Source organism: Gorilla gorilla, chromosome 7, assembly GCF_029281585.2.
Source record: "Gorilla gorilla gorilla isolate KB3781 chromosome 7, NHGRI_mGorGor1-v2.1_pri, whole genome shotgun sequence".
Taxonomy (NCBI): Eukaryota; Metazoa; Chordata; class Mammalia; order Primates; family Hominidae; genus Gorilla; species Gorilla gorilla.
Window position 1 is genome coordinate 78726212 of NC_073231.2, and position 26306 is coordinate 78752517.

The 26306-nt window shown below is 44.5% G+C and overlaps 1 protein-coding gene and 1 pseudogene across 1 annotated transcript in view; one reads left to right on the forward strand and one right to left on the reverse strand.

The window, feature by feature from the left end:
• Positions 1 to 8312: 8312 nt before the first annotated feature.
• The window catches only part of CHRNB3 (cholinergic receptor nicotinic beta 3 subunit), a 28420-nt gene continuing 10426 nt past the window's right edge, over positions 8313 to 26306 (reverse strand). The window contains exons 3-5 of the mRNA XM_004046969.5: positions 15768 to 15877; positions 14266 to 15148; positions 8313 to 10343 (exon numbers count right to left, since the gene is read on the reverse strand). Of these exons, the coding sequence (XP_004047017.4) occupies positions 10209 to 10343; positions 14266 to 15148; positions 15768 to 15877 (1128 nt within the window). The 3' untranslated portion in view covers positions 8313 to 10208. The remainder of the gene's footprint in view (positions 10344 to 14265; positions 15149 to 15767; positions 15878 to 26306) is intronic.
• On the forward strand, positions 20208 to 20907 carry LOC101144857 (ribosomal protein uL30-like; annotated as a pseudogene).

A 26306-nucleotide genomic window follows, 5' to 3' on the forward strand; every position in this document is an offset into this window, starting at 1 on the left:
GGGGACAGGATGAACCATCTCAATTGATTTACTTCTTTTTCTACTCTCATCTCATGGAAGAGGATGAATTGTACAGGAGGTAGAGACATGGTTAAAGAGTCAGGAGATTTGTTTTCTAGTGCTGGATTTGTTATTAATTAGCTGTATGATTGTGGGCAAACTACTGTATCTTTTGAGATAAAATAAGACTTGGGTTAAATAATCTATGAGTTTCATTTCATGTCTAAGGCGTGGTGGCGGGCACCTGTAGTCCCAGCTACTTGGGAGGCTGAGGCAGGAGAATGGTGCGAACCCAGGCGGCAGAGCTTGCAGTGAGCTGAGATGGCACCACTGCACTCCAGCCTAGGCGACAGAGCAAGACTCTGTCTCAAAAAATAAATAAATAAGTAAAAAGAAAAAAGGAAGATCAGGACTATCAGTTGGCAAAAAACAAAACAAAACAAAAAATACAAAACAAAACCTGAGAAGGTTTATTTTAATGAGCATAAAGGATAAAAATATCTAATGTATACAAGTTTTCACAATGAGACCAATCATGGAGGTGGCAAGCTGAGTTGCGTGGTCGACATTTGGAGAAAGACAAGTCACAGGCCAGATGGAAGCATCCCAGGTTTCCTCTTCCCACTGCCCTGCCCCACCCACCCTGTCACACTTCCCATGGCAGAGGCAGCAGAAAGTGGGCAGAGGAAAAACCACTGACATCAGCAGATGCTGAGTGCAGAGGGGCGATGCCCAGGGTAGGTCATCCTGGGGGCTCATGAGCCAGATTGGAGTTGGCTGGGAAAGACACACAGACACCTCTGTGCCCTCACCCAGCTCCATTCGGGAGCCCTCAAAGCCGCGTGCCAGATGTGGCCTCAGGTGCTTGATCATCTGATTTTTCAGAGAAAGAATGATGACCAAAATGAAGGACTGAGGCTTGTCTTGATCATCGAGGTTTATTAAGCCACTTGAGGGCGGGTCTGGGAAAAATACCGCGCCTGTGGGACACACCTGTGGCTGTTTTTCATAAGAGGATTTCAGGAGGTTTAACATTTATATACGTCCTCAGAGGTGGGGGTGGGGCGAGTAGGGAAAGGGACAGGCCGGCTGCGAATGGTGCATTTTACATAAGAGAAGGTGAACATCTGGAGAGGAAAAAGGGAAAGAATCAAGCTGGGCGTGGTGGCTTACACCTGTAATCCCAGCACTTTGGGAAGCCGAGGCAGGTGGGTGCTTGAGCCCAGGAGTTCGAGACCAGCCTGGGCAACACAGGGAGACCCCCATCTCCATTAAAAAATACAAAAATTAGCCGGGCGTGATGGTGCCTCCGTGTGGTCCCAGCCACTTGGAGAGGCTGAAACGGGAGGATCACCTGAGCTTGGGAAGTGAAGGCTGCAGTGAGTTGTGATCCCGCCACTGCACTCCAGCCTGGGTGACAGAGTAAGACCCTGTCTCAAAGAAAAATAAAAAAAAGATCAACAACAACAACTACAACAACAAAGTTAAAACTATAAACTAAATTTCTCCCAGTTAGTTTGGCCTACGTCCAGGGATGAACAATGGCAGCTTGGAGGTTAAAGGCAAGATGGAGTGGGTTAGGTCAGATCTCTTTTCTCACTGTTATAATTTTTACAAAGGCGGTTTCAGGAACAAGGCAATAAGAACGGGGGCACACATGTGCACACCTCCCCTCTTCCATCCCCTTTAGACTTTGGAGCGATCGTCTCAGTACTTCAGCATATCCAGCTGCTGTAGACTGAATGTGTGCCCTCCCTAAACCCATAGGTGTATTTTATTTTATTTTATTTTTGGAGACAGAGTCTCACTCTGTTGCCCAGGCTGGAGTGCAGTGGTGCGATCTCGGCTCACTGCAACCTCCGCCTCCCAGGTTCAAGCGATTCTCCTGCCTCAGCCTCCTGAGTAGCTAGGACTACAGGCACCTGCCACGATGCCTGGCTAATTTTTAAACATTTTTTAGTAGAGGTGGGGTTTCACCATGTAGGCCAGGCTGGCCTTGAACTCCTGACCTCAAGTGATCCGCCTACCTCGGTGTCCCAAAGTGCTGGGATTACAAGCGTGAGCCACAGTGCCTGGCTCAAACACAGAAGTTTAAATCCTAAACTCCAATGTGATGATGTTAGGAGGTGGGGCCTTTGGAAGGTGATTAGGTCATGAGGGTGGAGACTCCGTGAATGGGATTAGTGCCATTATAAAAGAGACCCCAGAGAGTTCCCTCACCCCGTCCACCATGTGAGGACTCAGGGAGAGGAGGGCTGTCTATAAACCAGGAAGCAGCCCTTACCACACACCAGACCTGCCAGCACCTTTCCTTGGGCTTCCCAGTCTCCAGAACTGTCAGCAATAAATTTCTGCAGTTTAGAAGCCACCCAATCTATGGTATTTTTATATAGCATCCTGAATAAATTTAGATACCAGTTATTCTCAACTGGAGATGCCATTGCACCCATTCTACACACACACACACACACACACACACACACACACACACGCACACACTCTCATACCATTTCCCATTGGTGTTTGGAAATGTATAAAGGGGTGTTTTGGCTGCCACAATGACTGGGGGTGCCCGAGTAAAGTAGGGTGAATCCTTCCCCACTCCCACCTCATGGAATTTTGCAGATGAAGAGAACCTTCATCTGTAAAACAAGAGCGATAATAGCGCTTTCCTCACAGGGCTGTTTCTTTAAGGTTGCCTGAGTTAATGTCACAGTTTTCATCCTTCTATTGTTTCCTTTTGAACACTGTGATCTTCTGGCCTGGCTGACTCTCCTCTTGATGCCCGGAGCTGAGACTGTCCTTGAGCATTCAGACGAGCATGTCTAAATCCACAGCAGGCCGGGCTGCCCTGTCCCATGGCCATCAACACTGCCTGGAGGGGTGACAGTCCACATCTGGGCATGGATTGCTGCTCTCACCTAGTTTTCCCAAACCCAAGATTATGTCCATGAGCCAGTGACATAGTGTTACTTTTATGGTCACTGGTACTTGATTGACATACTGAACAGAAAGTTTTAATACAAAGAAGAAATACATGTCAGGTTAAACATATATGGTAATCACTGTGTTAATTAAATGAATTAATTTAAGTAGATAACAGTAGGTGCTTCAGAGAAAGAATTTTGACACAACCGAAAGGTCCATTCCAACATAAGAATGTTACTCTCTGGAAATTACTATGTTCCAATGTTGGCTGGCTATACACCATCTCCAAAGGGACCAAGATCATAGCTAAGAGTTTTTGTAACCTTGCTGTGTGTTGTGGCCTCAGGCTAGACCACAAGATTTACCACTGGATACAGTGGAGAGATCAGACTTGCATTACCTTAATCTAGGGATTAATCTTAACTCTAATGATCAGATAGCCAAGTAGCCTCCCTCCTCACTATGGTACAATATGAACACCATGTTATCATCTATAGCACATCCCTAACAAAAAGATTGAGCCGGGTGCGGTGGCTCACGCCTGTAATCCCAGCTCTTTGAGAGGCTGAGGGGGGAGGACTGCTTCAGGCCAGGAGTTCAAGATCAGCTGGCCAATATGGTGAAACCCCATATCTACTAAAAATACAAAAATCAGCCTGGCGTGGTGGCACAAGCCTATAATCCCAGCTACTCAAGAGACTGAGGCAGGAGAATTGCTTGAACCTGGGAGGTGGAGGTTTCAGTGAGCCGAGATCATGCCACTGCACTGCAGCCTGGTGACAGAGTGAGACTCTGTCCCAGGGGGAAAAAAAAAAAAAAGATTGAACCAGAATTATGTTTAGGGATACAGATGTAACTTTCAGTTTACAGGAAAATACAGGAGACAAAGGAATAAGGTAAATGCCACCAGAAGCAAGCAACCAGACAAACTCCAAATAGGGAGATATACTTGGGGAAAACGGATCTGGTCCTTTCAACAAACCAGTGCCAAGAAAGAGATTAAAATATATTTAAGATCACGCCTGTAATCCCAGCACTTTGGGAGGCTGAGGTGGGCGGATCACAAGGTCAGGAGATCGAGACCATCCTGGCTAACACAGTGAAACCCCATCTCTACTAAAAATACAAAAACAAAATTAGCCGGGCGTGGTGGTACGTGCCTGTAGTCCCAGCTACTCGGGAGGCTGAGGCGGGAGAATAGCACGAACCCGGGAGGCACAGCTTGCGGTGACCTGAGATCGTGCCAGCCTGGGCGACGGAGCAAGACTCCGTCTCAAAAAAAAAAAAAAAAGATTTAAGAGGCATAACAAAATGGTCTTGGGTCAAATCCTATTTGAGACAAGCTAAATATCAAATTAGGATATTTTTGAGGCAGGGAACTTGAATGTAGAATTACTAATTTTGCTAAGTATGATAATAGTATTTTGGAGATTGTTTTAATGTAAGAAAATGTTTTTCTAAGGAGAATACTGAAAATTACACACACAGAGCTAGAAATATTTGGAGGGGCTGAGCAAGAGTACACACTTGTCCCCATTTTAGACAACTTCATCCAAAATTCCTGGTATCTGGTTTAATTAATCAACAAATGTCAAGTAAGCCTTGACTGTGGACTACGCTCTATTAGATATTGTTGGGGGTATGATGGAGAATATGCTGGTATAGCTAAGGAAATGAGGTTCACTTGATAATAGAAATGATATTCTAAACCATACAGCATACACTGGAAATGCCACTGGCTTTCCAACACAGGGAGCCCAGTGGGGGCCATGTGTTCTATGAAGGCTTCAGGAGGAGCAGTGGCGGGGGTGTGTGAGCAGAAATCTGAAGGCTGCACATAATGTGGACAGCTCTCTGTGGCCCCCCGTGTGTGTGCCTGCACACGTGTGTCCCACACTCACACGTGTTGAGGGAAGAGAGAGATCCTCTCACATTGTTTTATACTCAGTACCTGTTTTAAAAAAAAAACAACAAGGAAGTAAAACCAAAGACAGGCAGCCTGGCGCCAGGCCTGAAACTAGGCCTGGGCCTGCCTGGCCTAAACCCAGTAGTTAAAAATCAACTCATAATTTAGAAACCAATGTTATTCATAGATTCCAGACATTGTATAGAAGAACGCTGTGAAACTCCCTGCCCTGTTCTGTTTCTCTCTGACCACCAGTGCACGCAGCCCCTGTCACGTACCCCTTGCTTGCTCAAATCAATCATGACCCTTTCACGTGAAATCTTTAGTGTTGTGAGCCTTTAAAAGGGACAGAAATTGTGCACTCAGGGAGCTCGGATTTTAAGGCAGTAGCTTGCCGATGCTCCCAGCTGAATAAAGCCCTTGCTTCTACATCTTGGTGTCTGAGAGGTTTTGTCTGCGGCTCATCCTGCTGCAGTGTGATACAGAGAGAAATCGTTCTTGCAACTTCCACTTCTTGGATTAATTGGCAGATTTTGCACACAGATTTTTCTTGCTATACATTTGGAATTAAAATTTCTTTGCCTTAGAGTGATCATTTGTGGTTACTTCCTTAGGATTATTATGTTATATAAATACTTGTTCTTTTCTGTGTTTGAAGCTGTTATTATCTCCCACCTTGGCTACATGTACACATGTGAAGGCTTAATCTTTTCTGAATCTGTGTCTGATCAGTAAGAAGCTTCCTGTAGAAGGTGTTTCATGCTGGTATTTCCTTTTTTTTTTTTTTTTTAACTTTGTTTTGTTTTTGCTTTAGACATGAGGGCTCACTCTGCCGCTCCTGGCTGGAGTGCAGCAGCACAATCATAGCTCACTGAAACTTTCAACTCCTGGGCTCAAGTGACCCTCCTGTTTCAGCCTCCCATGTGGCTGGAATTATAGGCATGAGCCACCCCACCTGGCTCATACCGGCATTTTTTTCAAAATTTGAAACTGAATTCAGATCTAAACACATTTTTCTGAAATTAGTATAATCATTGTGAAAATAAATAAAACTTAAAAGCTGTTGGAAACCCCCAAACGCTTTAAACTTTGAGAGAGATGTGGCTGTGATCTGAGTTATATGGCATGTTGTTGTCACGTCTGTTTCTTAGATTATAGCTTAACTCTCTTTCTCATTGTCCTTGTTCTGTCATTGACTAGGCAAGACCAGACCTCCCTCTTCCAAACACTGATCATTGTGATAGATTAACTGCCTCCTTTGTTATCCTGTACCTAACTCAGGCCAGATGGTGTCCCAAACGGGGACCCCATGACAGTTCCATCTTCAGTGTAGAATGTTAAATATACCTTTCCCGAAAGAAAAGAACCACCTTGACTAATGAGAACATTGTGATTATGCATTAAGCCTTATATAGAAAGAGGTTGAAATTCTGTTAAACTTCCCTAAGCTTTGTCTATAAAAGTGATCCCAAATTTCTAACTTTGGAACGCTGACTTCCATTCTTTGGAATCTGTGGTTCCTGGGAGGGTTGTCCTCAAACTTTGCACTTGAATAAACTGCTTAAACTAGATTCTGACCCTTTTGATTATTTTAGATTGACATCATTTACCTAGCAAACTAAGAGTTAAAGTTAAGTGGTGTGTTAAAGTCAATAGTATTCTCAATAAAAAGGAGAGGAATAGTGGCTTGCCCTTTGAATCCACAATCCCATCAATAATTTAAGGCAAAGAATCCTTGATTTTCATCACAACGTATTCCTGCAAATCCCATCATGAAGTACTGATAAAGCAGGTTCAATTTTCCCAAAGGAACAAAGTTACAGTGAGTTGTGTGGTTTAAAAACTGTGAAAGCTCCAGTAAAATTATCCAAAATATAGAAATTTAGAGCAGGGGAGAGCTTCAAAGGTCATGCATGAATCATAACTCCTATAAACCAAAACTAAAATTCTAAGGCCTCCCAACCATCTGAATGGTCCCCTCCTTTTGGCCAGGGCAACCCAAAATTAATCTGAAAAACCTATTCAGGCCATGATGGAAGTGGGGCTCAGACATGCCTCACTATACCCTCCTCCTTTTTGGAATTCAGGAAAAGCCAACCAGAATTAACATCAACACTGATCAGAAGTCTGATAAGGAACATTTGCAATCTCTTCTCTCTGAAGCCTGCTACTTGGAGGCTTCATCTGCATGATAAAACCTTGATCTCCACAACCCCTCATTGTCAACCAGACATTCGTTTCTATTGATAATAACTATTTCAACCAATTGCTAATCAGAAAATTTTAAAATCTACCTATGACTTGGAAACCGCCTCCAACACCCCTGCTTTGAGTTGTCCTGCCCTTCCAGATAGAACCATTGTAGACCGGGCGCGGTGGCTCACGACTGTAATTCCAGCACTTTGGGAGGCCAAGGTGGGCAGATCACAAGGTCAGGAGATCGAGACCATCCTGGCTAACACGGTGAAACCCCGTCTCTACTAAAAATACAAAAAATTAGCTGGGCATGGTGGCAGGCGCCTGTAGTCCCAGCTACTACGGAGGCTGAGGCAGGAGAATGGCGTGAACCTGGGAGGCGGAGCTTGCAGTGAGCCGAGATGGAGCCACTGCACTCCAGCCTGGGTGACAGAGTGAGACTTCATCTCAAAAAAAAAAAAAAAAAAAAAAAGAACCATTGTAAACCTTACATGTATTTGATTGATGTCTCTTGTCTTCCCTAATGTATAAAACTAGGCTGTGCCCTGACCACCTTAGGCACATGTCCTCAGGATCTCCTGAGGGCTGTGTCACAGGTCATGATCACCCATATTTGGCTCAGAATACATCTCTTCAAATATTTTGCAGAGTTTGACTCTTTTCGTCGATACTTCTTATTACTGACTGGGAAACTGAAACCCTAGAGGGACCTATCGAGTAAGGAATAATAATCAACCCCAGCATGCTTCCCATCTAGAGCACGGGATATTATACAATAATGTTTTCAAAGCTCCGAGGGAAAATGATTTTGAACCAGAATTCCATACCCAGCCAATCCATTATTTAAATGTGAAGGCAAAATAAATTATAATTTCAGAAAAGCAAGGGTTCAAGAAGGTTACCACACTCAAATATTTCCTGAAAGAATTACTTGAAGACATGTTCTTCTGAAATAATGGAAGAAATGAAGCAGGAAAAGAGGAATGCTTAAGATAAAAAACAGTGATGAACAAATCAATGAAATTGTTTGCCATGTGGTTGTGGACAAAATGTGTGGTCAATACATGGTTCTTAGGGAAAGGAACACATAATATAAAAATTAATCATGTAGAACTAAAATTCTGGATGATTTAAAGAAAATGTGGAAGGTGATAAAAGTGAAATGAAGGTGAGGGGAAGTGAGGGTCCTAAAGAAATTATTTTATATAGAAAGTGGCAGCCACAAACACTAATTCTCAACATTGATTTAAAAAGTTGAATGTTTATTAATAAATTAATAGAAGTGGACATGTAACTTTCAAGCCATTAAAGGCAAAGAAGGAATGGACAAATTACAAACTCGGCCAAGGCTGAAAAAGGGGGGGAAAAGGTGAAGGGAAAAAGGTGAAGGAACAAGAGAATGTTATACAGAAAGCACAAACTAAATGGCATTAATAAGACGAAATACATCAGTGGTAACAATATGTGAAGGTGTTTCATGCTTAGATTTTTTTTTTTTTTTTAATGGAATCTTGTTCTGTTGCCTAGGCTGGAGTGCAGTGATGCGATCTCGGCTCATTGCAAGCTCTGCCTCCCGGGTTCAAGTGATTCTCCTGCCTCAGCCTCTCAAGTAGCTGGGAGTATAGGCATGGACCTGGCTAATTTTTTGTATTTTTAGTAGAGATGGGGTTTCACTGTGTTAGCCAGGATGGTCTCGATCTCCTGACCTTGTGATCCATCCACCTTGGCCTCCCAAAGTGCTGGGATTACAGGCGTGAGCCACTACGCCCAGCCACTTAGATTTTTTTTAAGAGACTGCGTCTTGCTCTGTCGCCCAGGCTGGAGTGCAGTGGAGCAATCATGGCTCACTGCAGCCTCCAACTACTGGGTTCAAGTGATCCTCCCATTTCAGCCTCCTGAGTAACTGAGACTGTAGGCACACATCACCATTTAAAATTGTTAAAATTTTAATTTTTTAAATTTTTTGTAGAGACAGGGTCTTGCTGTAGAGAGCAGGCTGGTCTCAAACTCCCAAGCAATCCTCCTGATTTGACCTCTGAAAGTGCTAGGATTACAGGTGTGAGCCAGTCCACCCAGCCTAGATTGCAAACTGCTTGCAAGAGCCATGCCTAAAAGTACTCCAGAAAGGGATTTGGATTTATAACTGGGCAGAGAGAAAAATTGCTTTAAGCTAAAATTCAGGAAGGATTGGGCAGCGGCAGCAATTTTGGAGGGCAAGAAGAACCTGAGCAGACTCCCCTCGGAGTCTTAGAGAAGGAATGATGGTGGGTGGGGTTGAAGCCCACCCAGGTGCCAGGAGACAGGGAAACAGCAGGTGGAGCCTAGGGGATAGTGTTGGTATGGATCCGATTAGATGAGGTGACATAAAAAACCATTAATCAGAGAATGTTCTGTACACTAGTTTACTAGGAAAAGATAATGGGTATTAATGAATCCACTTCTGGTAGCAAAGGGCTTTGTTTCTATTGTGAGTTATTTTGGTATGCATGACCTTAAAGCAAGTCACAGCTCACAGTGGGCTCCAGTTTCACCATCTGAAAGCCTTATCATGCTGGGAATAAACCATGAATAACACCTGCTTCGGTAGGCCAGGCAACTTGGAATCTGTGTTATTGTTAAGTGTGCAGTGCCAGCTGTCCTGCCAGTGTAATCCCCAAACCCTTGTTGAGATTTGCCTGGCCCATTGCTAAGAAGCATAACACGGCCCCAGTTTGCAGCTCAGACAAAACCACCAAGGAGGCCAGGGCGGGGTGGGAGATCCAGGCTCTGCCCACACAGATAGCTCGACACCGAGACCTCCTTAATTCCACGTGGATCCCCCCCTCCCCCGCCACCGAGGCCTGCTGCTTCTAGGAGGTGTTCCTCCACCAAGTAGCAACACCTTTTGGTGCACTCTGGCCACAAGTGAGCTCAAGCCTGGACCTATGATCCCTCCCTGAATGTCTGGGAAAGCCAAGGCAGGGGTTTGAGGAGGCTCCACTTTCTTTAAAAGCAGCTCACTCTCATGGCAACCACAAATGAGCACATTTACCAGAGTTTCTCCCATGAGGAGATGTTCCATTTCCACAAAGACAATGCAATCGGGGTTCGTAGAACAAGCACATGCATTTGGATTCTGTCTGTGCGATAGCCAGATGTCAGGTCTAAGGTGTAATTTAGTCTTATGTCTTTTAAATTCCTAATGGTAACTATGTAGCCACATCTTCAAAGCAGGGGTAAAAATCAGAACCGAGCCTGTTACTGACACTATCAGAAAGAGCCACAGGAAGATTCGGTCAAGAACTTGAGCTACAAATTTCCAGTCTTGTACTACCTGCAAAAGAGAAAAAGATGCCTTTCACTGAAGACACTGAGTAACTGTTCTGTATTCATCTCAAGGGATTTAAAAAGAGTAACATTCAGATTTATAGCATTTACTTAAGTTTTCAAAATGCATCTAATGTCCCAACCACACTACAGGCTCAGGTTCTTTCAGGGACTTTGCTAATTGTGCCCAAAAGAAGCAGCCTGGAACACTCTCATCAGCACTGAAGAAGGAAAATAGAAACAATAGAATTCTGTATGCATATGTCAACATTCCTGATCAGAATGGGAAAAGTCTGATTTTCACATGAATAAAGAGCCAGTATAGGCCAGGTGCGGTGGCTCACGCCTGTAATCCCAGCACTTTGGGAGGCCTGGGGGTGGGGGGGGGGATCACCTGAGGTCAGGAGTTCGAGACCAGCCTGGCCAACATGGTGAAACTCCCTCTCTACTAAAAATACAAAAATTAGCTGGGCATGGTGGCGGGCACCTGTAATCTCAGCTACTTGGGAGGCTGAGGCAGGAGAATTGCTTGAACCCAGGAGACGGAGCATATCTTAGTAAGCCAGTATATCTTACTAGGGTGCTTCCTGATTCACGTATGAAAAGAATCACAAATTTATAGTTTAAGAGTTTTTGTGGCCAAATGTCACAGGCTTTCTTTTCTTCCACTCCACCTGTGCTGCAGCTCCAGAAGGAAGGGTGCTGCCAAGGAGGAGAACCGACCAGGACAAGACAGGAATTCATGAAGGAGACAAGAGACTGAGTCCCCTTTATTAGGAAGGGGAGGTGCAGAGAATGGGCAACAGGTCCATAAACACAAAGTCAAGGCACGACTGGCTGGGGAAGTCTGAAAGGAAGGGGAGTCCTCATCCCTCTAGAGTAAATCAATGTCCTCCGTCTTGGGGAAAAAAAAAAGAAATCTTTGTATTAGGTTTTTGTTTTGTTTTGTTTTGCTTTTTTGAGACATAGTCTCGCTCTGCCACCCATGCTGCAGTGGTGCAATCTTGGCTCACTGCAACCTCCACCTCCTGGGTTTAAGTGATTCTCCTGCCTCAGCCTCCCGAGTAACTGGGATTACAGGCACTCGTCACCATGCCCAGCTAATTTTTGTATTTTTAGTAGAGACGGGGTTTCACCATGTTAGCCAGGCTGGTCTCGAGCTGCTGACCTCAGGTGATCCACCCGCCTCGGCCTCCCAAAGTTCTAGGATTACAGGCGTGAGCCACCACACCCGGCCTGTATTAGTGTTTTTTTGTTTGTTTGTTTGTTTGTTTGTTTTTTGAGACGGAGTCTTGCTCTGTCGCCCAGGCTGGAGTGCAGTGGCATGATCTTGGCTCACTGCAAGCTCCGCCTCCCGGGTTCACACCATTCTCCTGCCTCAGCCTCCCGAGTAGCTGGGACTACAGGCGCCGGCCACCACGCCCGGCTGATTTTTTGTATTTTTTGTAGAGACAGGGTTTCACCCTGTTAGCCAGGATGGTCTCCGTCTCCTGACCTCGTGATCCGCCCGCCTCGGCCTCCCAAAGTGCTGGGATTACAGGCGTGAGCTACCGCGCCCGGCCCTGTATTAGTGTTTTTAAAAGATGTTAAGAAATAAACAAAAAAATTCTCCCAACTTGACAGCTGAATGTTTCTTGTCTAGCAGCACTCACTTTTCTAGTGCTTTTAAAAACAATTTTAAGTGGATGAAAAACATGACAGATTGTTAAGAGAGAGGATATATGAGGCAGTGTCTGTGAACGCAAGAGAAAATGTAGAAGGATGTTTCTAAAAAAAATTCTTGGCCAGGTGTGGTGGCTCAGGCCTGTAATCCCAGCACTTTGGGAGGCCGAGGTGGGCGGATCACGAGGTCAGGAAATCGAGACCATCCTGGTTAACACAGTGAAACCCCGTCTCTACTAAAAACACAAAAAAGTAGCCAGGCGTGGTGGTGGGCACCTGTAGTCCCAGCTACTCGGGAGGCTGAGGCTAGAGAATGGCACGAATCCGGGAGGCGGAGCTTGCAGTGAGCTGAGATCGAGCTACTGCACAGCCTGGGCGACAGAGCGAGACTCCATCTCAAAAAAAAAAAAAAAAAAATTCTTTCATCAGTTTGTTTACGGGATCAGGCTCTTGGCACTAATTTTCATCAATTTTAGAGTAAAATACTTGAACCCTATAAATTGAAGTTATTATATAAATTGAAAATATGTAACTTGCTTTAGGCAACAGATCACTTTTTTTTTTTTTGAGATGGGGTCTCGCTCTGTCACCAGGCTGGAGTGGAGTGCAGTGGTGCACTCTCAGCTCACTGCAACCTCTGCCTCCCAGGTTTAAGTGATTCTCCTGCCTCAGCCTCCCAAGTAGCTGGGACTACAGGCGCCCGCCACCACGCCTGGCTAATTTTTGTATTTTTAGTAGAGATCAGGTTTCACCACGTTGGCCAGGATGATCTTGATCTGTTGACCTCGTGATCCACTTACCTTGGCCTCCCAAAGTGCTGGGATTACAGGCATGAGCCACCTTGCCCGGCCCAACAGATCACTTTTTACGCTGAATATCTGCAGGTCAAATAATATTTTCGTTCCACTGGGGAAGGACTGTTTAGAAGAATGGGCTGGTCACGGTGGCTCATGCCTGTAATCCCAGCACTTTGGGAGGCTGAGGCAGTGGATCACCCGAGGTCAGGAGTTCGAGACCATTCTGGCCAACATGGCAAAACCCCATCTCTAATGAAAATTCAAGAAAAATTAGCCAGGTGTGGTGGTGTGTACCTGTAGTCCCAGCTACTCGGGAGGCTGAGACAGGAGAATCGCTTGAACCCAGCAGGAGGAGGTTGCAGTGAGCTAAGATCACGCCACCGCACTCCAACCTGGGTAACAGAGCAAGACTCCATCTCAAAAAAAAAAAAAAAAAAAAAGAAGAAGGATGAGGATGATAATTAGAAAGGTGAGAATTCACACTTGTTGACTGCTTATACAACGGAGCTGAGCCCCTGCATGCTGGGTACACTGTGCATGTTTGTATTTTATGTCATTTAATCCTCACACAAACTTTTCAAGGTAGGGTTCAGAAAACTGAGGCTCAGTTTAAGTAACTTGTCTTAAGTCATTCAGATTATGATCTGAACCCAGGACTGTTTTCAGTCTGAAATTCACACTCTTCCCACACTACTTCTTTTCTTTCTCCTTCTCTTTTATCTTCTTCTTTTTCTTTTTTCTGAGATGAGGGTCTTGCTTATTGCCCAGGCTGGTCTCAATTCTGGCCTCAAGTCATCCTCCTGCCTCAGCCTCCCAAAGTGCTAGGACAAGCACGCCCACCCACACCCAGTTAATTTTTAAATTTTTTGTAGAGACAGGGTCTCACTATGTTGCCCAGGCTGGTCTCGACCTCCTGCGCTCAAGTGATACACCTGCTTTGGCCTCCCAAAGTGCTGGGATTACAGGTATGAGCCACTGTGCCTGGCTCACACTTAAAAAAAAAAAATCTGTAAACTAAATAACCACGTCCTCTTTCCTCACCAAAATATCTGTTGTAACACTACATTTTATATTAATTTAAAAATCTCATTCTTTCTGATCTTTTATTTCTAAATACTGTGGTTGAACATATTTATCATCCAATGAAAAATGAAAGATAAATTACCAGAAACCAGGCTAACCAACTTAAAATGTGTAATTGAATTATTTAATATAGAATTATAAGAAACAATGCTTAATCAACAGTTGCTTCACTTTTGCTCCTTATGTTTTTGTGAACTACTTCCTAAAAATTCATACTAATGTTGCTATGTTATGTCAGGGCTTGCTTTAAATGTTATATGTATAAAAAGCATGTCTTATATAATGTCACATTTAAACCACGACAATATTTTATTGTAAACAGATGTCAAAATATTTGTCTTTGGCCTACCTTTATGGCAGCATTATCAGGAATACCAGTTTACTCACCTGGCTGATAAAATGTTCTTTCTTCACATGTTTTGAAATGTATGTAATGGAATCAGCAGCTTTTTCCAAAAAAGCAATTAGAACTTTTTCTCCATCACTAAGCTGTTTCTGTTTCTTTTTTTCAAGGACTTTGCCTTTCACCACTGGTTGACTCTCCTCTTTCTCTGGGGATGAGTAGCGATCCACATGATCTTTCATGCAAAGTAATTTTGGAAGTTTCTGCAGAAAGAGCCTCTTAACCCAGGGGGCCATGGGGTGGTACGTGGAAGAAGATCTGTGGTGAACGTTAATGACAAACACGGTAACAATGATGGACAGGGTCACAAAAATCATGATGAACAGCAGGTACTCTCCAATGAGAGGAATGACTTTGGAAGACGATGGGATGATTTCCTCAATCACTAAAAGGAAAACTGTCAGAGAAACCAAGACCGATGTGGATAATGAAAGCTTTTCTCCTTCATCCGAAGGTAAATAGAACACAAGAACTGTTAGGAAAGACAGCCCCAGGCAGGGGACGATGAGAAAGAGGGTATAGAATAAAGGCAGGCGTCTCAGGACGAAGGAATACGTGATAAAGGGATAGGAGTACACGCCGTCCCTTCTGTTTCCCTTCATCCCCTTTGCGTTCAGTATTTCCCATTCTCCGTTATCGAAGAAGTCTTTTCTGTCGACATTTTCATTGATCAAAATGAGGTCAACCATGGTGCCATCATAAGTCCAGGATCCAAACTTCATGGAGCAGTTCTGTCGGTCGAACGGGAAAAACGTGACGTCCATGGTGCAGGAGCTTTTGTAGCTGGCGGGAGGGGTCCAGACAACAGTTCCGTTTGATTTCACGATGACCTTGGTCATCAGGGAGCCTTCGAAGCGGCCGTCAGCGCTGCAATCAAAGCAGTTTCACCTTAGCAGTCAGTGGAGCACCTGCTAGTTTTTGTTCTTTTTCCCAGCATTGACCATTTCTATTTTATGACTTTTCTTTTCTTTTCTTTTTTGAGATGGAGTCTCACTCTATCGCCCGGGCTGGAGTGCGGTGGCGCCATCTCGGCTCACTGCAACCTCCGCCTCCCGGGTTCAAGCAATTTGCCTGCTTCAGCCTCCTCAGTAGCTGGGATTACAGGCACCGGCCACCATGCCCAGCTAAGTTTTTGTATTTTTAGTAGAGACAGGGTTTCGCCATGTTGGCCAGGCTGGTCCCGAACTCCTGACCTCATGAATTGCCCGCCTCGGCCTTCCAAAGTGCTGGGATTACAGGCATGAGCCACCTCACCCTGCCCTATTTTAGGACTTTTCTACAACAACGCCAGGTAACTGTTTTAATAAACAATTTTTTTTATTTAAAATTGAATATTTCTTTTAAGTATTTTGCCTGAATCAGAATTTTCTATTCCTAGTGTTAATCTGACCAAAATAGTTTTCTTCTGTGATACTTACTTTTCTTTTTTTCACTTTTTAAAAAATTTATTTTTTTCCCCACAAGTAAGAAACAATGTGATACTTACTTTTCAAAGAGAACTATGTCAGGAAGCCACAGAGATTCTGATGGAACTTTAATGGAATGGATCCCACCATAATCATCAGGATTCCAGCGTAACTTGTGGTCTGTCCATTCCTGCATGAAATTAGTACACTGTGATTTTATTCCAAAAGTTCAGTGTATTAGATCTTGAAATCTTCAAGTTTCTGTTAGCTTTACCAAGCCACTGTTTTATTAAGAAAAGGAAATTGTCCCGGTTGGACTGCGTGACCCTACTGGGGACTCAGTACAGGATTCACCTTGAGCCAGCCTGGCCTCTGATCTCACCCAGGCCCACACACTTTGCATGTTACATATTTCCAAAATTACTGTATCTGCCTCACCATGAAGAGGCTCTACAACAAACGCCACTAATTCATGATCTATCTTTTCATCCTATTTTCTCTTAACAAACAAACAAAAGAAAAGCAATGATGTGTCTAATTCAGTTTATTCTAGGAGGGTGGGTCCAGTGATACTTAAATCACACGCTAACAGGTACAAGTGATTTTAAGCACCACTCAAGAGGCTTGGACGAACATCCACCTGCTATGTTAATATGAGACATCCATTTTCCATGAATTCTTCCTGATCACATTAGAACTTGTATCCAGTAAAAAAATGTTTTCCCAGCATTTTCTTTTAAGTTTTAATCTGAATTTATTTTTGGAGCTCCCAATTATAATTTTAAATTGCATTCCTAATATCGTTAGCCTCCAGGCGCTTACACATTTTTCTTCATAAGGATGAAATCACATGGCATGTTTTACAGGGGCTGATGAATCCAGATAAATAAACCTGATCATGAATTGATCAGACTGTGAAGGTCAAGAGGATGATGTATGGATGACCCAATCACAGCAGAGTGGACTCTATTAGAAAGATTTTAGGGTCCAGAATCATAGGAAATCTGACCTGAAAATTAAAATTTTCTATTCTACAGCCCCTCATGTGGATAGGTGAGTAAGGATGCAGGAGTTCAGAGAGTTAGAAGGGCATGCCCAGCATGACGCTTCCCGGAGCCCAGTGATGCCAACTTTGTCATTAAAACATCAGGAGTCAGCAGATGGATGATGTCACTAGATGGTAAAATACTGAAATATGCATGATGCCTGACAAATGATGGAACTCCACACCCCAGAGGAAACATTGTCTATCTTAGACAACATTTTTGAGACTTGATCCCCAAAAAACAAAGTTTAAGATGCATGGGCCTTTAAAAAGCTAGAATCTGAAGTATAACAAAATGGCATGATATTTATTTATTTATTTATGTTTTTGAGACGGAGTCTCGCTCTGTTGCCCAGGCTGGAGTGCAGTGGCATGATCTCGGCTCACTGCAAGCTCTGCCTCCCAGGTTCATGCCATTCTCCTGCCTCAGCCTCCTGAGTAGCTGGGACTACAGGTGCCAGCCACCACGCCCGGCTAATTTTTTTTGTATTTTTTAGTGGAGACGGGGTTTCACCGTGTTAGCCAGGATGGTCTCGATCTCCTGACCTCATGATCTGCCCGCCTCGGCCTCCCAAAGTGCTGGGATTACAGGTGTGAGCCACCGTGCCCAGCCAATGGCATGATATTTATGGGAAATCATGCATATGAAACTGACAATTTAAGAGCCCAATAATAAAGTATTCACCATGTTTACTTGGTGCTCATGGGCTTCTCTTTTTTTCTTCCTCCTCTTCCTATTTTGAAGAGCAAATATAATCTCCTTCCTAGGAATAATTTGTCTCCTGCTAAGGAGACTCTTACTATCATTCGTAGGTCTGAGTCTGAGAGATCTTGGAGGGAACTCACTTACAGTAGCATTTGTGGTTTGTTTCAATTCCACTTTATGCACTTCGTAAAAAGTTACTTACAATAAAATTCACTGTTTGGTTTACAGTTATTAATGCAAATAGCTGTATAATAACTGCAGGCATTAAGACGCCAAAACAGTTTTTTTGCCCCAAATATTTCCCAGGTGCTGCCCTTTTGTAATCAACCCCTCCCGCATTTCCAGCCCTCGGAAATCCCTGATTTGTTCTCTGTTTCTATAATTTCAGCTTTTCTAGAATGTCATGTAAATGGAATCAACATAACATTTCAATTCTGACTTCTTTACTTAGCAATGCATTTAGATTATTCATGTTTGTTTTTTGTTTTGTTTTGTTTTTTTAATTTGAGACAGGATCTTGTTCTTTTTCCCAGGCTGGAGTGCTATGGTGACATCATGATTCACTACAGCCTCAACCTCCCGGGCTCAAGTGATCCTTCTGCTTCTGCCTCAGGCTCCCAAGTAGCTGGGACCACAGGTGTATACCACCACACCCGGTTAATTGTTTTGCTTTGTAGAAATGAAGTCTGCCTATGTTGCCCAGGCTGGTCTTAAACCCCTAGGCTCAAGCAATTCTCCTGCCTCACCTCCCAAAGTGTAGGGATTACAGGCATGAGCCATGGAGCCCAGATTCATTGTGCTTTTTAATATGCATTTTCCTAATGACTAATCATGAATATCTTCATGTGTTTATCTGCCATCCATGTATCTTATTTGGTGAAGTGCATAATGTTTAATCAAGTTGTTTGTTTTCTTACTGAGTTTTTAGAGTTCTTTATACATTCTGAATAAAAGTGGTTTGTCAAATATTTGATTTACAAACATCTTCTCTCAGTCTTTTTTTCCTCTTACTAATGTCTTTCACAAGTCAGAAATTCTAAAAGTTCATTTTATCAGTTTTATTGTTTATGGATTGTGTCATATCTAAGAAATCTTTGCTTAACACAGGGTCACGAAGATTTTCTCGTATGCTTTCTCCTAGAAATTTTGTAGTTTTTTGTTTGTTTGTTTGTTTTTTGACACAGAGTCTTGCTCTGTCGCCAGGCTGGAGTGCAGTCACACAATCTCGGCTCACTGCAACCTCTGCCTCCTGGGTTCAAGCGATTCCCCTGGCTCAGGCTCCCGAGTAGCTGAGACAACAGGTGCACACCACCATGCCCAGCTGATTTTTGTATTTTTAGTAGAGATGGGGTTTCACCATGTTGGCCAGGATGGTCTCGATCTCTTGACCTTGTGACCCACCAGCCTCGACTTAAGTCTAAGATCCATTTTCCATTAATCTTTTATAAAGGTGCAGGAATGGGTTGAGGTTCATTTTCTTTTGCATGTGAGTGTCCAATTGTCAGCACCTTTTGTGGAGAAGACTAAACATTATCCACGGAACTTCCTTTGTACATTTGTCAAAATGTAGTTAACTGTGTATGTGCATGGGTCCATTCTGGGCTGTTTCACTGATCTGTGTATCTGTCTTTCTTTTTTCTTTCTTTTTTTTTTTTTCGAGACAGAGTCTCACTCTATCGCCCAGGCTGGAGTGCAGTGGTGGGATCTCGTCTCACTGCAACTTCCACCTCCCAGGTTCAAGTAATTCTCATGCTTCAGCCTCCCAAGTAGCTGGGATTATAGGCATGTGCCACCACGCCCGGCTAATTTTTGTGTTTTTAGTAGAGACAGGGTTTCACAATGTTGGCCAGGCTGGTCTCGAACTCCTGACCTCAAGTGATCCAGCCACCTTGGCCTCCCAAAATGCTGGGACTACAGGTGTGAGCCACAGCGCCCGGCCCTGTGCATCTGTCTTTTTGACAATATCACACTGTCTTGGTTATTATAGCTTTAGGCAAATTTTTGAATCTGCTTGTGGCTATCTATAAGATATCCTGCCAAGATTTTAATTGTGATTGATTTGAATATACAGATTAGTTTGATGAGAACTGGCATCATAATATAGATTCTCCTGGCCCAGGAATATTATTTATGTCTCCATTTACTTAGGTCTTGATTTGTTGTTGTTGTTGTTTTGTTAGTGTTTTGCAGTTTTAGGCTTACAGGCATTGCACATATTTAGTTAGATTTATACCTAAATAGGCCAGGGGCGGTGGCTCACGCCTGTAATCCCAGCACTTTGGCAGGCCAAGGCGGGTGGATCACCTGAAGTCAGGAGTTCATGATCAGCCTGGCCAACATGGTGAAACCCTGTCTCTACAAAAATTAGCCGGGCATGATGGTGGGTGCCTGTAATCCCAGCTACTCAGGAGGCTGAGGTAGGAGAATCGCTTGAACTTGGGGGCGGAGGTTGCAGTGAGCTGAGATCGCGCCACTGCACTCCAGCCTGGATGACAGAGCTAGACTGTATCTCAAAAACAAAACAAAAAAAAAGTCATTTAATTTTTAAAATTCCAGTCGTTCATTGTTAGTATCTAAATATACAATCGACTTTTGCATATTGACCGTATGTCCTGTGACCTGGCTTACCTCACTTAATTTTGGGATCTTTTCTGTAGATTTTCTACATAGACAATTATGTCATTTGCAAGTGGAGCGTTTTATTTCTTCCTTTCCAATCTGAATAACTTTGACTGCTTTTCCTTGCCTTAATTACTGAGTAGTAGTAGCTGCAACACTAGAAAGATGGTGGGGCAAGAGCAGAGAAAAATCCCTTTGGTTCCAGAAAATCTCCTGAAAATGAGGACGGCTTATCAAGCCCTCAAAGCCACCCAGGCAAAGCAGGCACTTTTGGCAAAGAAGGAGCAGAGAAAAGGAAAAGGGCTCAGGTTTAAACAACTGGAATCATTCCTACAAGATTCCTGGTGACAGAAACATGACAAGGTACGTCTCAGATGACTAGAAGTGAAACCACACCTTGGAATTGCCAGATAAACATTCCTTGGCCTTTGTTGTACGCATCGAAAGGATTGATGGCGTGAGTTTACTGGTGCAGAGAACCATTGCGAGACTTTGCCTAAAAAAAATTTTTAGTGGTGTCTTTGTAAAAGTCACCCCCCAGAACCTAAAAATGCTGCGTATAGTGGAAACTTATGTGACCTAGGGATTTCCAAATCTGAAGTCTGTCTGGGAACTCATTTTGAAACGTGGACAAGTCAAGGTCAAGAATAAGACCATCCCTCTGACAGACAACACAGTGATTGAGGAGCACCTGGAGAAGCATTTCCAGGAGATCTCATGGTTCTTGTGCCCTTTCCACCTCTCAGTGGCCCGTCATGCTACCAAAAATAGAGTGGGCTTCCTCAAGGAGATGGGCATACCTGGCTATCGGGGTGAATGCATCAACCAGCTCATCTGCCAGCTGAACTAGACCCAGGTGCCAAACTGCAGTAAATTTTTATCAATGAAGTGGAAGCATGTGTTTTTGTATTTTGGGGAATTTTTATCAAGTATCTTCAGAGAAGATTATTTCCTGCTTTATCTTCAAAAACTGGAAAGGAAGGGTCAAAGAAAAGACAGTAGCTGGCCAGGTGCGGTGGCTCACGCCTGTAATCCCAGCATTTTGGGAGGCCGAGGTGGGCAGATCACCTGAGGTCGGGAGTTTGAGACCAGCCTGACCAACATGGAGAAACCCCATCTCTACTAAAAATACGAAAATTAGCCGGGCATGGTGGCACATGCCTGTAATCCCAGCTACTAGGGAGGCTGAGGCAGGAGAATTGCTAGAACCCTGGAGGTGGAGGTTGCGGTGAGCCAAGATTGCACCATTGCACTCCAGCCTGGGCAATAAGAGCAAAACTCTGTCTCAAAAAAAAAAAAAGAAAGAAAGAAAAAAGAAAAGACAGTAGCTTATGTTCATGGCAAGCACCTCTCATCACAGTCCAGTTCCAAGGAAAAAGTTCCAGTGTTTTCTTTTTTTGTTTTTTGAGATGGAGTCTCACTCTGTTGCCCAGGCTGGAAGTGCAGTGGCACAGTCTCGGCTCACTGCAACCTCCGCCTCCTGGGTTCAAGCCAATTCTCCCACCTCAGTCTCCCAAGTAGCTGGGACTACAGGCGCCTGCCACCATGCCCAGCTAATTTTTTTTGTATTTTTAGTAGAGATGGGGTTTCACTGTGTTGGCCAGGATGGTCTCAACCTCCTGACCTCAGGTGATCCACCCGCCTCGGCCTCCCAAAGTACTGGGATTACAGGCGTGAGCCACCGTGCCCGGCCAAATCCAGCGTTTTCTACATTGGCTGCCGCCTCGTCTGAAATCAGAACATTCCATGGAGGAAGGAGTCCTGCTTTGCTGCATCTTCTATCCTGGAGTTTAATGTTGGTAAATGAGTAACTCTAGCATTTGTCCAAGGCTCCCTAAGACTCCTGTAGCAGTCGACCAACCCCAGGGACATAATTGAATCTGGAGATTCCTGGGGCCTTTGTTTGAAAAAGACTTGAAATATACATAGGAAGAAAGGCACAAAAATAAATGTTCACTTGTCTCTGCTGTGAGTCTATGTTCCAAAAAAAAATTACTGAGTAGTATTATGTTAAGTAGGATATCCTTGCCTTGTTCTTGAACTTTGGGGGAAAGCATTTAGTTGTTCACCATTAAGTGTTTATGTTAGGTGTTGGGGGTTTTTGTAAATATCCTTTACTAGATTAAGGAGGATTCCTTCTATTACTAGTTTCCTGAGGTTTGTTTGGGGTTTTGTCATGTTGGTCAGGCTGGTCTCGAACTCCTGACCAGGTGATCTGCCCGCCTCAGCCTCCCAATGTGCTGGGATTACAGGCGTGAGCCACTGCGCCCAGCCTAGGTTTCTTTTCTTTTTCTTTTTTTTTTTGAGATGGAGTTTCGCTCTTGTTGCTCAGGCTGGAGTACAGTGGCGCAATCTTGGCTCACTGCAACCTCTGCCTCCAGGGTTCAAGCGATTCTCCTGCCTCAGCCTCCTTAGTAGCTGGTATTACAGGCATCCACCATCACGCCCAGCTAATTTTTGTATTTTTAATAGAGATGGGGTTTCACCGTTTTGGCCAGGCTGGTCTTGAACTCCTGACTTCAGGTAATCCACCTGCCTTAGCCTCCCAAAGTGTTGGGATTACAGGCGTGAGCCACCACAACCGGACTAAAATATAATAAATATTTATTAATGCTGTATTAGATGAGGCAACCAGCGCTTAGAGAGTTCAAATACCTGTCCAAGGCCACACAGCTAGTCAGTGAGGGAAACGGGATTCAATTACTTAGATATTTTAGTAAATATCTAAGTAATAGGATATCCTATTACTTACAATATGTTAGTAAATATCTAAACAGTAAAATATATGAATAAATATCTAAATAGTAAAATATATAAGTAACAGTAAAATATCTGTTAAAGCCATCCCTCCCCCAAGGGGGAGCTGGGCAAGGTGGCTCACGTCTGTAATCCCCTGCACTCTGGAAGGCTGAGGCAGGTGGGTCACTTCAGCCCAAGAGTTTGAGACCAGCCTGGGCAACACAGGGAAACTCCATCTCTTAAAAAAATAAACAACAACAAAAATTAGCTGGGTGTAGTTGTGTGTCTGTGGTCCCAACTACTTTGGAGGCTGAAGTGGGAGGATCACTTGAGCCTGGGTGTTCAAGGCTGCAGGCACCTGTGATTGCACCACTGCATTCCAGCCTTGGAGACAGAGCAAGGCCCTGTTTCAAAATAAATAAGTAAATACATGAATAAAAGTCAGGGGAATTATACAAAAAATCATACTGTACTGTGTCCAAGTGCAGTGATGAACAATGGGAGAATTATGAGATGAGGAATGCACCACAGGGACACAGGCCTTTGGTCATCTTCTGCTTCGGCAAGGCCACGGGAAGGAGGGGCACACCAAGAGATCTTTTTTTTTTTCTTTTTTCTTTTCTTTTTAATGGAGTCTCACTCTGTCGCCCAGGCTGGAGTGCAGTGGCGCGATCTCTGCTCACTGCAACCTCCGCTTCCTGGGTTCAAGCCATTCTCCTGCCTCAGCCTCTCCAGTAGATGGGATGTGCCACCAAGCCTGGCTAATTTTTGTATTTTTAGTACAGATGGGGTTTTGCCATGTCGGTCAGGCTGGTCTCGAATTCCTGACCTCAAGTGATCCACCCGCCTCGGCTTCCCAAAGTGCTAGGATTACAGGCGTGAGCCACCACGCCTGGCCACCAAGAGATCTTTATACAAAGAGGAGGAAAACAGATTAGGAGATAAAAAGGACATGTGCTATGTCTGCTGCCTTGAATTCACCTGCCTTTCTCTTGGTAACAGAACCCCAGTTTCCTTTTGTGGAACAACCTCACTCCACTCTCAATCCATCAGCTTTTGGGGGAGCTGATGCATCCTTCCGCTCCAGGCCTGCCTCTCAGACTTGCCCACTGTGATTTTCAGGGACAACAGGCAACCAAATCAGAGTTGGCAAGACACCACAGGGCTTCTGAGACCACTGGAAAAGAGGTGGGACACTCTTACCCTGATGAACTTGCACACAGGAAATGTTTTGTTTTGTTTTATTTTGTTTTGTTTGAGACAGAGTCTCGCTCTTTTGTCCAGGCTGGGGTGCAGTAGTGTGATCTCGGCTCACTGCATCTCTGCCTCCCAGGCTCAAGTGATCCTCCCACCTCAGCCTCCCAAGTATCTGGGACTACAGGAGTGCACCACCATGCCCAGCTAATTATTGTATTTTTTGTAGAGACAGAGTTTTGCCACATTGTCCAGGCTGGTCTGCAGCTCCTGAGCTCAAGTGATCCACCTGCCTCAGTCTCCCAAAGTGCTGAGATTACAGGTGTGAGCCACTGCGCCTGGCTTATAGGAAGCATTTTGAGTCTGGAGTTGATGTAGACATCCTGCTTCCGGGGGAGGGTATGGATGAGAATGGAATCAACACAGAGGACAGGGAGCCCAGAGACTCCCAGAGAGGAACCAGGTCCTGGGAATATAGCAGGGGCCCAGCATGAAGCTGCAGGTAAAGCCAGCCCTGTCCCTGGACTTTTCCGATTGTGAAAGCTAATAAGTTCTCTTTTTGCTAGTGTTAGTTTATGTGAGGTTTTCTGTCACTTGCAACTAAAATGTTCTCAGCTGATCCTGGGAAGAACCTGGGTGGCTATGCAGCTGCAGCACGCTGCAAGCACATAGCTAAGAGCACTGGGGACAGGCACAGACTGGGGCAGACCAGCTAGGGCTGTGCTGTCATGCTCCAGGTCCATCTTTAGTGAGCACAGCTAATGAGCCCAAATGCACAGCTCCTCCATCTGGAACCTAAAGATTGATGGAAATGAAATCACCTGCTTCTTGGATCCAGTTTCCTTCCTTCTACAGGCACCGAAGGTCTTTACCTACACCCAGTTCTATCCTGCAAAGGAGGATGGGGGATGACTAAAATTCTAGCACTTCTATCTTGTTGCAAATTGCAAAACTGCAGCAAACAAATACCAGCTTTATAAATTGTTCTAAGAGAACTAGGGCAAGCCTCAGGGGGAGGTATTTTTAAGTCAGAAAGATTTGTGTTGCTTACCTGACCTTCAACAGCAGGATTAACAGCTGTGACCAGAGATAAAACAGAGATAGTGGTTTATGGGGCTCACTGTTTTCAAAGAGTTCATTCATTCATCAAATATGCAAGGCATGTACTAGCACTGAGCACAGCTGCCTCGACCTCTTATCCTGGGGCTGACTCAGATGATAAACCAGTCAACTAACAAATACCCACACCTCCTGACAGTTGCTATAAAGGAGACAGTTTGGGTATGGGATACAGAACAGTGGAGTAGACAGGGAAGGCATTTCCATGGAGACGACATTTAGACTAAACATGCAGGGTAAGAAGGAGTCTGAGGGCTGGGCGTGGTGGCTCATGTCTGTAATTCCAGCACTTTGGGAGGCCAAGGCGGGCAGATCACGAGGTCAAGAGATCGAGACCATCCTGGCCAACATGGTGAAACCCCATGTCTCTACTAAAAATACAAAAATTAGCTGGGCGTGGTGGTACGTGTCTTTAGTCCCAGCTATTCGGGAGGCTGAGGCAGGAGAATCGCTTGAACCCGGGAGGCGGAGCCGAGATCGTGCCGCTGGCCTGGTGACAGAACAAGACTCCATCTCAAAAAAAAAAAAAAAAAAAAGAAGGCTTCTGAGTGGGGCAGGGTTGTGTGGGGAAGGAAGGCTGGCCAAAGATGGAACTGCCTATGGGAAGGTGCTGGGGCAGGAAGGAAGGAGATCATGAATGCGGGCTGCCTTCAGATCCTTGAGGAGGATTTTAAAGGGATCTAGAGCAGACTCAGTTGCTCCTAACCAGTAAAGAAAAAGAGGCTAGGTGGGACTTGTGGTCAATACTGCTAACACTGGTGGCCTCAAAAGAGAAAGCACACTGGACTCCACTCACAAGCCCTGAGCTCCACACTAGGACCGTGCTTTACTATCTGTACAACTTGGACGAGTCACTGATCTCCAGCTGCTGCATTGCTTTGCAAGAGTGAGAGAGTATTCTTCACAACCTTAGTGTCCTTCTGCTATCAGACAGGGAATCACAGAGCGTTCTCCCTGAGATTCCCATCAGAGGGCTCATCCAGTTTCTTTTCTGTTGTTTTTAGACAGGGTCTCACTCTGTCGCCCAGGCTGGAGTGCCGTGGTGTGATCATAGCTCATTGCAGTTTCAACCTCCTGGGCTCAAACCATCTTCCAACCTCAGCCTCCCTAGTAGCTATGACTACAGGTATGCACCACCACGCCTGGCTAATTTTTCTTATTTTTTGTACAGACAGGGGACTCCCTATGTTGACCAGG